The following is a 12,226-nucleotide window of genomic DNA, read 5'->3' as shown; positions in this document are numbered from 1 at the left end:
GACATTTGATACCCTCTGCCAGCATCACAATACACAGGCATCAGTTCTCCAACCTTCCTTAGTACTAAAGAGCAAGGATGTCCACCTAAAGATTAAGGTTTGCCTGACCCAAGCCATGGTCTTTTCAGTTGTTTCATATCTACCTGAAAGTTGGACAGTGAATATGGAAGTTCAATTGAATATCAATGTATATTCCAAAGACTTTCAAGAAAAACCCATTACTGTACAACTTCTAGGAAACTAACACAAAAAAAGCATTTCCTTGAACACATTACTAATAAAATGATTGCTTTAACCATAGATTTTACATTTTTAACTTTTGACCTAAAAAAAGATAGTTAACACAGATTTGGAAGTAAATAAAGTCACCATATTTGTCCACGTTTGATTTGTATTTTAATGCTTTTATGTTCTGTTGTCTATGTAGGTCCAAAAGGATTTCCTGGTTCCCAGGGTGCTCCGGGGCCAGTGTGTTTTGATGGACTGAAAGGCCGGCGTGGCCAACCGGGGACATCCAAGATGCCGGGCCCACCTGGTAAGTAGGATGCTTTCCTACTTTGAACTTGTGTGTCAAGAGCTTAAACACATCCCAACATGGATATTGTTGACAAGGAAGTGGCCCATGGGTCCTGGAGAATGAAGTGTTTAATTAAAAAGGTCTGATGGCAAAAACAATGTACATGGACTTTGTATATAAACCAGTATAAAATGCAATAAAAATTTTAAAAATAGTTTTTTTAAAACTATTTTTTATTAATTTTAATGAAAGTTTAGAGACTTTGGATTTCCATTCATTCATTGTTACACTTTTCTCCCTGCCCACCCTTCCCCCCTTGGTTTGCTCTTCTCTTTGAAAAGTAAAAGGAAAATTCTTTCACTGTTATACAATCCCTCTTCCCAAGTCCACTCAACTAGGCAGTCTTCATTCTGGACTCCTGTCATAACAATAAGACCTACTCATATATCCCTTTTAAACAGTTTTCTTCCTCTGTTTCAATGCAGTCTACATAATTTATCCCATCTTTCTCAGTCTCCCCACCAACTCCGATGTCAGTCCGGTTCTACAACAGTGGCACTATGCTGTATTTGTCTTTCTGTGACTGAGATATTTCACTCAGCATAATGTCCTCCAGGGTCACCTATTTTGTATAATATTGCATGAGTTCCTTGTTTTTCAATGCAGCATAGTATTTCATTGTGTGAATATATCACAGCTTCTCTATACATTCATTTGTTGATGGGCACTTAGGTTGTTTCTAACTCTTTGCTATTGTGAAAAAAAGCAGCAATAAATATGGCTGTACATATATCTGCTTGGGTGGCAGTTAGTTATGGTTTCTTTGGGGTATATTCCCAGTAGTGAAATTGCTGGGTCAAATGGTATTTCTATTTACAACTTTTTGAGAAAGCGCCATACCACCTTCCACAGTGGCTGCACCTTTTTACACTCCCACCAACAGTGAATCAGGGTTCGTTTTTCCACAACCTCACCAGCCTTTGTTGTTTACTATTCTGTTAAATTTTGCTATTCTTACTGAGGTGAGATGATGTCTCATAGATGTTTTGATACACATCTCTTAGAGCTAGGGATTTTGAACATTTTTTCATGTGTTTGTTGGACATCTGAATGTCTTCTTTGGTGAAGTATGTGTTCATATCCTGTGCCCATTTTTCAATTGGGTTGTTTACCTTTATCTTGTTGTGGTGCTAAAAACTATTTAATAAAATAAAAATAGCTTTTCTAGCTACATTACACCCTACGCTATGCTTTAATAACTTGAGCTATTATAATTTAACAAATTGACAGCATTTATCAATCTTGAAGCATGGCTTATAGACTGTTACTGCTCTATTTAGTTTCTATTTTAGAAACTACTTGGCTTGGAAAGTTTTCCAGAGAATTAAAACAATTGTTGTTGTTGGTTGCCATGGAGTCAACCATGACTCATAACGACCCTGTGAACAACATTTTGAACCTTTGCTCTGTCTTGTACCATCCTCACCATTCCTGACATGATCAAGCCCATCGCTGCAGTCACTGTGTCAGTCCGTCCTGTTGGAGGGCTTCCTCTCCTTCTCGGACACCCCCCCCTTTCCCAGGATGATGTCTTTTTTCCAAGAACGGGCTCCTCTTGACAACATGCCCCCGTATGTGAGACGTAATCCAGAAAGTGTATTGCTTGTGGAGCTTTGGTGGCCTAGGCCCTTGGGAATTGTGCTTCTAACCCAAAGACTACAACTCTCTGGTGGTTCAAATCCACCAGCTGCCCTCCAAGAGAATGAATGATAGGCAGTCTCCTCTCCCCCCGATTTACAATCTCTGAAAACCTGTGGGAGGGTCAGCTAGGAGACACTTCAGCCTCTAAGGCAGTCAAGTGTTTTTTTTCTTTTCATTTTATTGACTTGCAGGAGATTTGTTTTACTACAGATAGTATAAATTGTAATTGCAAGGTTACAATTTGTTTTCTACCAATAGTAATGAAAACATTACCTACTAGTGCTTAGAATTTGGGAAAGAACTTTCTGTATTTTTTTAAATGTATAAATCATGTTAAAAGTCTTACTTCTATTCGGCTTGGCTGTATGCACTGAATACTTAATTTTGTTCATTGTTATTAAACAGGTTTCCGTGGTGAGGTGGGAGACCCAGGCTTTGAAGGTGAAATGGGATCCTCCCTGGCTGGACCTCCAGGCTTCCCTGGTTTACCTGGCACAGATGGTCAGAAAGGCGCCCCCGGGGACCCAGCTTATGGCTACCCAGGGCCTCCAGGAAATAGGGGCTTGTCAGGAGCTCCAGGAATGAAAGGACTCAGGGGTCTTCCAGGTCTTCCAGGGGCTGCAGGTACGAGGCCCATCTTGCCTGTGCAGTTGGTAAGCCAAGAAAACTCTGAAACAGTCCCTGAAGGATGTTTAGACTCACTGCTTGGTGCCATTGAGTCCTCTGACTCCTGGTGACCCTGGTACAACAGGACGAACCCTCACACGGTCCTGGACCATCCTCACGTCTCTGCCACGTCCAGACCTACTGCTGCAGCCCTAGTGTCACTCCATCTCTGTGAGTCTTCCTCTCTTCTGCTGATCCTCTGCTTTTACAAACATGGTGGAATTATGGTGCTGGTGAAGAATCCTGAATATTTAGATGATCTTGCTGTAACTGTGGAATGTGGAGTTTTCACCCAGACGTTGTGTAGACAGGCACTGGCAGCATTGCTAATAAACTGCACCCAGCTCTTACCTCCGGCTCCTCTTGTAAAATCCAGGGTCAGTCACTGGGACTCAGTTAATTTGGTTTAATCCCGCAGTACCTGACACCTGCAATTTAGGACATTAAGTTAGTGCCATAAATTGAGAGGCAGAGAATGGTGTTCACTGCTATGGGTAGACTGAGGTGGGCAGGGCTGGTTGTAAGAAAGCGGTACTTCCAAGAGTGAGAGAGGTGTGGGTGAGAGATCGTGGGAACTGAGGGATGAGAGTTCATGGCAGATGTGGGGTGCTCACATACAAAGGAACAATGAATTAGGATGTGAAAAGGTAATACATGAAATGATGAAAATACATAAAATAATAAAAATACATCTGAATGAAAATGATGAATGTTACAGATTATGAAGCAAATCTTGAAGTATAATCCACATTGGAGCAATGGAAGGAAACAAAAAAAGGGTTAATAAGCAGGAAAGAAAATATAGAAATATATCTCTGTGTATCTATCTCTATCTCTATATTCTATTTATATTTATCTGTATCTGCATCTCTATCTCTATATCTGTATCATCTATGTCTAGATCATCTATATCTTGTTGTTGTTGTTATGTGCCGTCGAGTCGCTTGCGACTCATAGCGATCCTATGTACAACAGCTCTAAACTCTGCTCTGTCCTGTGCTAATCTCATTGTCTCGAACACACTCATCCTGATTGGCCCAGTCACCAAATCAAGCCATCTTCCAGAGGGCCTTACCCACCTGTGCTGTCCCTCCACCCTCCTAAGCATGATGTCCTTCTCCAAGGACTGGTCCCTCCTTACGACATGACCAAAGTATGTCAGACAAAGCCTCAGAATCCTTGCCTCCAAGGAGCAGCCTGGTTTAACCCTCTACAGGATGAATCTGTTTATTTTCTTAGCAGTCCATGGCACTCTCAGCTCTCTTCTCCAACACCAAAGCTCAAGAGCATCAATTCTCCTTCTATCCTCCATGGTCATTGTCCAGCTCTCTGATGCATAACAAGTGATTGCAAAGACCATGGCCTTTATCAGACGCACCTTAGTCTCCAGAGACTCATCGTTGCTCTTGAGTACTTTAGAGAGGTCCCTAACAGCAGACTTTCCCATTGCAGTACATCTTTTAATTTCCTGGATGCTGGTGCCAAGAGTGTTGATTGTGGAGCCAAGCAGACTAAAGCTGTGAATAATCTCAGTCTCTTCACCATCCATCCTGATGCTGCCAGTTGGTCCAGTGGTGAGAATCTTTGTCTTCTTGACATTCATTGAGCCTCAATCCACATTGAAGGCTGCAGCCCTTGACACTCTGCAACAAGCATGTCAGGTCCTCCTCAGTTTCAGCAAGCAGGGTTGTGTCATCTGCATAATGCAGATTGTTGATAGATCTTCCACCAATTCTGATGCCACACTTCTCCTCATAGAGCCCAACCTCCTAGATAATCTGTTGTGCATACAGGTTGAAAAGGTATGGAGATAGGACACTTCCCTAGCGTACGCCCTTCCCAATTTTGAACCATGCAGTGTTGCCCTGCTCTGTTCTGATGACTGGCTCTTGGTTCAAGTATAAGTTTCACATTAACACGATCAAGTGTTCTGGGATTCCCATTCTTCTGAGTCAGCCACAGTTTGTTATGGTCCACACAGTCAAACGCCTTTGCATAATCAATGAAGCACAGATAGGCATTCCTCTGGTACTCCCTGCTTTCAGCCAAGATCCATCTAACATTAGCTACAATACCTTAGTACCACGACCCCTTCTAAACCCAGCCTGGACTTCTGGCAGTTCTCTGCTGATGTGCTGTTCCAGTCATTTTTGGATAATCTTCAGCAGAATCTTGCTTGCATTTGAAATCAACAATATTGTTCCATAGTTTCCACACTCTCTTGGGTCACCTTTCTTTGTATTTGGAACAAATATCGATCTCTTCCAGTCAGTTGGCCAAGTGGTTGTTCTCCAGATTTCTTGACACAACTTGGTGAGCATGTCCAGGGTAGCATCTATTAGCTGAAATATGTCAATTGGTATACCATCTATTCCTGGGGCCTTATTTTTTGCTATTTCTTTCAAAGCAGCTTGAACTTCTTCCTTCATCACCATAGGCTCTTGCTCATATGTTGTTTCATTAAATTCTTCTGTGTCTGCTAATTCCTTTTGATACAGTGACTCAGTATATTCTTTCCATCTTCTTTTGATACCTCCTGGATCATTTAATACTCTGCCTAAAGCATCCTTGATTATAGCGACTCTAGGTTTGAATTTGTTCTTCAGTTCCTTGAGCTTAAGAAATGCTAAGCAAGTTTGGGGAGCTCTGGTGGCCTAGTGGCAAGGAACTGCAACTACAATCCCAGAGGTGCACGGTTCAAATCCACCAGATGCTCTGCTGGGGAAGGAGGGACAATCTCCTCCTGTACCAGTCAGATCTGATTTGACGGTACACTCACACAAAAATAATAAAAATTTTTAAAAAAAGAAATGCTAAGCAAGTTTGACCCTTTTGGCTTCTATATTTAGATCATCTATTTATCTGTTACTCTTTTATCTATATATCATCTATTCCTTAGATTTATATCTACCTCTATCTCTGTTATCTCTATCTCTATCTCTCTATCTCTATCTATCTCTATGTTATTCATTGGCTTTATATAGAAAGACCTGTTGTCATTGTTGTTAGGTGCTGTAAAGTCCGTTCTGACCCCCACTGACCCAATGCTAACAGAACACTGCGTGTGAACTCTCTGTTGCTGTGACAATCTACCTCACTGAGGTCCTTTCTTTTTTTGCTGGCTCTCTACTTTCCCAGCCTGATGTCCTCCTCCAGGGACTGGTCCCTACTGTTAACAAGCCTCAGGTGTACGAGACAAAGTCCCTCCAGCCTCGCTTCCAAGGAGCATTCTGGGTGTGCCGCTTTCCAGGACAGGCGTGTCATTCTTCATTATTTGTCACCAACACCATCATTTAAAGGCGTCAGTTCTCCTGCGGTCTTTCTCCTTCATCGTTGAGTTTTCACGTGCATGTGAGGTGATTGAGAACCCACGTCTGGGTCAGGTGCACTTTAATCCTCCTGGAGACATGTTTGCTCTTTAACACTCTGAGGAAGCTTCCTAATATTATATGCCATTTGGCTTCTTGATTACTTTTTTCCTGGTTGTTGATACAGAGACAGCTATTAGCAATTCAAATCCTATTTGTAGAGATAACATCAAAGATGTTGAAAGATTTGAAGAGTGCTGTGTAATATGAAATAACTCCACAGCTAAATGTACTGTGTACTAGTTTCAGATGCATCTATCTGAGCCAACATATCAAGTAGCCTATCCTTTGTCTGAGTTTGTTGGAGGATTTGAGGGAGAAGAGCCCTAGCTGGCAGGACTGAGAACTTTGTAACATTGGCTAAAAACATGAGGCTCAAGGGTCAGTTGCCTGTAGTTACATTTTGGAAGCTATCTTGATGGTATCCTGCTACTAATCTGAATTACAGCATGACTTCCCTGATAGATGGATAGATAGATAGATAGATAGATATAGATGAGGTAGATAGATGATATATATGAGATAGATAGATGATATAGATATAGACATAGACATAGATATAGATATAGACAATATAGATAGATGATATAGATATAGATGATATAGCTATAGATACAGTTATATATATAACTGTATATATATACATATAACTGTATATATATGAAAAATAATAAATGAATACTTTCCAAGGGGAAGTGTATGACATTATGGGGCTTTGTTTTTCTATTTTAAGTTTCCTTTTGACATTATGGTTCTGTGCTTCCAAGGAATATGTATTTAAAATATAATTGATTAATTGTTTTTTAAAGGGAAAATACCTAGTATGAACTTTGTTTGTAAATGTCAGGAAAAAAGTTGTGAAAAGTTTGCAATAAGATGCAGTGGTAGTTAAAATCTGGAAGGATGACATGTGGTTAGGTTTGCATAAGTGATGTCTTTGTCCACGTAACTTTATTGAAGACCTTGATTACCAGTGTCTGCTTGATTCATTCATCTGGATCATACTATAATCTATGATTGATTGTAATTCTCCAAGTGACTGAAGAGCAATGATGTCAGTTTGATGACTAAGATACTTTTGATTGAGGTCATGGTCTTTTTAATCACTTGCTACTCCTCTGAAAATTGGACAATTTCAATTCATTGTCCAATGAATAAGGATGACAAAAGAATAATTGATTCTTTGGAGTTATGGTGCTGGAGCACTGAATATCGCGTGGGCTTCCAGAAGAACCAACAAGTACGTCCTGGAGAAGGTGCAACCAGAGTGCTCCTGAGAAGCAGGGATGATGCCTCTTCATCTGACGTACTTTGGGCGTGTTGCTGGGAGCGGCTCTTCCTTGCTGAGGGAGAACATGCTTGCAAAGGCGGAGCATCAGTGAAAGAGACCCCAATGAGATGGATTGACACAGTGACTGGAGTAATGGGCTCAAGTGTGTCAGGGATGCTGAGGATGGCACAGGAGAGGACAGGGTTCACATCTGTTGCTCACAGGGGTGCTACGAGTCATATTCAACTCGGTGGCATCTGATAACAGCAACCTATGATAAGAAAATATATTCAGGGTCCAGGGAAGAAAATCTCTTCTGAGACCAAAGAATTGGAGTCTTTGGGTTGTGGTGATGGTGATGGTGAAGAGTATTGACCATCCCGTGGACTGTCAGATGAACAATCAAATCTGTCTTGGCAGAACACCCATCACAGTGCTTCTCAGAGGCAGACTCTGTCTCACCTGCTCTGGGCATGTTGTCAGTAGGGGCTGATCCTTAGAGAAGGCCATCATGCCTGGAAAAGCAGAGGGTCAATAAGGAACAGAGAGACTCTCAACATGATGGATTGACCCGCTGACGGTAACAGTCAGCTTACTCATAGCAGAAACTGTGCGGATGGTGTAGGATTCCTTTCAATCCGTTTTTATAGGAATCAACTTCCATCGCACCTAACAATGACAACACCTTCAGTCCTAACCTGATTGGGCTCTGAAGCAGGATCAGCATGTCTTCATTGGCTGTTGATGTGCATGAATAGACTGTCAATCATCTCCATGGTTTTGCATCGTGTGTGTGATGAGGGTGTTATGTCATTTCAGGGCCAGCGGGCACTCCAGGACGTCCAGGTCTCAAAGGTCCTAAAGGCAGAGAGGGAAGTGCTGGTTTTCCAGGTATTCCAGGCCCACCTGGCCATTACTGTGAAAGAGGTGCTCCGGGGACCCCAGGGCCACCAGGACTCCCTGGGGCTCCAGGCAGTCCAGGTGAGTTTCGGCAGGTATCGCAATTGTAAAGGGTCTGGGAGTTTACTCTTCTTACAAATGATTAGCTCACATCATATACCGTTGAGTCAGAATTGGCCCTTAGCTGACCCTCCAGTGCGTTTTCAGAGACAGTTAGTCACATGGGAGGAGATTGCCCATCTTTCTGCTGTGGAGCAGCTGGTGGATTTGAACCGCATGCCTTTGAGTTGACAGTGCAGCTCTTTACCCCTAAGCCATGAGAGCTCTGTTTATTACGAAAGGAAAACTTAACTGCCTGGGGCAGCGGTGCTGCCTGGATCCAGTGCTGGCTTGACCACAGAATTCTCTGTTAAGGGTGAGGGGGAAGTAACCAACTACTTGTACCTGTACACCCATAACCCTACCGCATAGTTAGATTGTGGAATGCGTAAACTGATAGAACAGCATAGCCCGAGGAGACACCATCATCTGCTTGACCTGTAACAAATGTATCAAGTTTGGTGAGCCTGGCTACAAACATGAATAGCAAGGCTCTTTCCAAGAGCTGTTCACTAAGACGTGGAACTAGAAAAATCAGTCTAAGAAGAGCTTTGTTAGCTCAGCTAACATATGGGAAGTGTTGATGGACGAGCCTGGGGGACTTGTTGGAAGAAGCCGTGCTGCAGTCCCAGCGGCAAGCAGTTCGAATTCACCAGCTGCTCCATGGGGGGGGAGGATGAACAGTCTCCTCCCGTGTGATTTACTGCCTCTGAAAACCCGCGTGGGGGGTCAGCTCTGAGTCAGTTCCAACGTAAGGGCAACAACCACCCCCAGGGTCTACCTGATTCTGCTAAGAGGTTTGCACGTTTTTATAAGACTTTGCAGCAGACATGCTGAAAGGCACATGGACCCAAGTAGTCACATCATTTGGCCGGATGACACTTCACCTAGGGCTAAGAGGGACACAGAGAAACGGAGCAGTAGGGGTGCAGTTAGGAGCTACTCGGCTGCTGTTTTGTGGCTGCTGGGGCAGAAGTGAAGCTCCTGGGTCAGAGGCAGAAGACTTTATTCCTCCCAGCAGAGCAAACACTTAAACTTCATGCTGGTTAGTGTCTGGCCCCAGTGTCCCTCCTTTCCCACTCATGGTGTCCTTACCTGCCCGTGGAGATGATGAGGTCGGGGCTCGGTGAGGAGCCCTCTGCTTCACAGCCATCTACAGAAAGGCCTGCTTTCTGTCCAGGTGGGTGGGAGATGGGAGTTGTCCTCCATCATCGTTGCTTGCTGCAAACATGATGCTGAAAAATGGACTGAACAAGAGTCATTGTCGGTTTCGATCAAGTCCACCCAGAGCCCTGGTGGCCCATGGACAAGAGCACAACATGCCCTGTACCATTCTCTCCATCCTTAGTGTTTACGTCTATCACTGTGGTCACTACGGATTTCGAGTGTCTCCAAACTCCAGGAGGGAGCTCTGGTGGCATCGTTCAAGGACAGTTACACAGCTCATCCAAAGACCACGCCTCTCTGGGGTTTCAAATCCACCAGCCGCTTTGCAGGAGGAAGAGGCCCAGTCCCTTCCCGTGTGGCTCACAGAGTTGGAGACCCCCTGGAGGGTCAGCTGTGCATTGGTTCTTACTCAAAGGCATTGAAACGGAATCTTTCTCTCCAACCTAAGGCGCTTGGCTTCTTGCACTTTAATGCGCAGTATTCCACAGCATTTACTTCTCCACAAGTCAGTCCCCAGGTGCTTCTTTCTAGTCTGTCTTGTTCTGGAAGCTCCTTGAAAGCCTGTGCACTATGGGTCCCTAAGCTGTTGTTGGAGATAATGTGTAGAATAGCTTCTAGCCGCATAGCAACACATGAGCCAACTTGAACTTCAGATGACTTCCGGGTGGTGAAAGGTTGGTCTGGAACTCACTTTCTTGGCGTTCTCAAAGAGTCACGGAGGAATGCCAGAGACCCCGGAGTGTCTGCTAGCTCAGAGTGCAGAGTCGCCAAGTTGAACAGAGGATTCTTCTGCAGAAAGGCCAGCCTCCTTCCCTCAGAGTACTCAGAAAGTAGCTATCCAAAAGGGGGATATTAGGGCATGAAGGAGCTGGTTTACATGCTTTCATGGAGGAATTTATTAGCTAGATGGTTGAAAAGGGGGGAAAAATAACTCCCAATGTACATGAACAAAGTCTAATGTAAATGAAACTATAGAAATCCATTTTTTTAAAAAAAATACCTTTTGTTTATTTTCTTTACACCCTTACTTTTATAATTGTTGTTGTTAATCTATGCCATCAAGTCTTGACTGAGTCAGAACTGACCCTCAAGGGGGTTTTCAGAGGCAGTAAATTACACAGGAGGAGTTTGCCCATCCTTCTCTCATGCAGCAGCTGGGAGATACGAACCACGTACCTTTGAGATTGCAGCATAGATTCTTACCACGAGGCAGCCAGAGCTCCCTCACTTTTGTAATAGCCAGAGAAGTCCATTCTTAGGCTGGTGGAGGTTACACTTCAGTGATGCGTGCAGGTAAGCACTTGAGTACTAACAGGCCACACGGAGAGACCCTGGAATACAGGTCTCCTCCTCAAGCTGTGAGAGGCCAGGCCTTGAAACCTGACAAAGCACTTCTACTCCGTACACGTGGAGTCACCCTGAGAAGGAACTGGCTTAATGGCAACTGGTTTGTCTTTTTTTTTTTTTAGGTGAAAAAACCTTTTTTCATTTTTTTTCTTGATTTGCATATAATCATTCATATACATTAGTTTTATACATGTACTTTGTGTTTTATACAATCTTTCATATACATTATGTTTTATATAATTACTAACTAGTGTTCTATGCATATTATCTCCACACCTTTCACAATTGATTATTTTGGTTTGTCTGATAGTTTAAATTTTATTCTGATTTATTTACAAAGTTTGACTACATTGAACTGGTTTGTCCTGATGGAAAGTTCTGGTTGACATTGACCGTTGGGTGCCATAAACGTGACTCTGGCTCCTAGTGTCCTGGAGGACAGATTGAAAGCCAGCCTGGTCCTGCTTCACCCAACATGCTCTGCCACGCAAGCCCCTTGTTGCTGTCACTGTACCAATTCCTTCTCGTTGAGGGTCTCCCTCGCATTTCCTGACTTCAGTGGCTCTAGTGGTAAGTCGTTTCACTGCAGCCACAAAGGCACATGCTTCAAATCACCAACCGTTCCATGGGAGAGAGGTGAACTGTCTCCTTACATGGGATTGACTGCCTCTGAAAACCCACTGGCGGGTCAGCTATGAGTCAGTTCCTATTTGATGGTGCATAACAACAATAACAGCTACTTTTCCAAGCTTTGTGGAGTCACTCCTCCTGTTGTTATTGGTAAATGCTGTTTTATCGCTCACATATACATAATTTAGGTTACTGCAGTATGTTTTTCCTGCCTGTGTGTGGAAGCAGCTTCCCATCTTCATATGTTGTCATCGCTGTGGTTTCCTCAGGTGCCCCCGGCTGGAAAGGACAACAAGGGGACAGAGGGCCATCTGGACCGATTGGAATGAAGGGTCTTCCTGGAGGCCCAGGACGACCAGGAGTAGATGGGCTTCCAGGACCACCAGGAATTCCAGGCCCCATTGGGGATGATGGATTACCTGGCCTCCCAGGCCCACAGGGTAGGTAGCACAATTCTTTTTTTCCCTCCATCCCTTACCACATTACAAACAAGAATTCCACTACTAAGTGAAGTCTTTACATATAATAATAATAATAATAATAATAATAATAATAATAATA

At 43.4% G+C, this 12,226-nt stretch overlaps 1 protein-coding gene across 1 annotated transcript in view; it reads left to right on the top strand.

Moving 5' to 3' along the window:
• Positions 1-12,226, top strand: part of COL4A4 (collagen, type IV, alpha 4) — a 134,129-nt gene that overhangs the window by 74,488 nt on the left and 47,415 nt on the right. Inside the window, exons 25-28 of the mRNA XM_006890322.1 lie at positions 428-535; positions 2,624-2,842; positions 8,342-8,503; positions 11,935-12,105. Of these exons, the coding sequence (XP_006890384.1) occupies positions 428-535; positions 2,624-2,842; positions 8,342-8,503; positions 11,935-12,105 (660 nt within the window). The remainder of the gene's footprint in view (positions 1-427; positions 536-2,623; positions 2,843-8,341; positions 8,504-11,934; positions 12,106-12,226) is intronic.

The sequence above is a fragment of the Elephantulus edwardii genome, unplaced genomic scaffold, assembly GCF_000299155.1.
Source record: "Elephantulus edwardii isolate Elephantulus edwardi_28Jun2011 unplaced genomic scaffold, EleEdw1.0 scaffold00087, whole genome shotgun sequence".
Taxonomy (NCBI): Eukaryota; Metazoa; Chordata; class Mammalia; order Macroscelidea; family Macroscelididae; genus Elephantulus; species Elephantulus edwardii.
The sequence above is the reverse complement of the archived record's forward strand: the minus strand, read 5'-3'. Positions and strand labels throughout refer to the sequence as shown.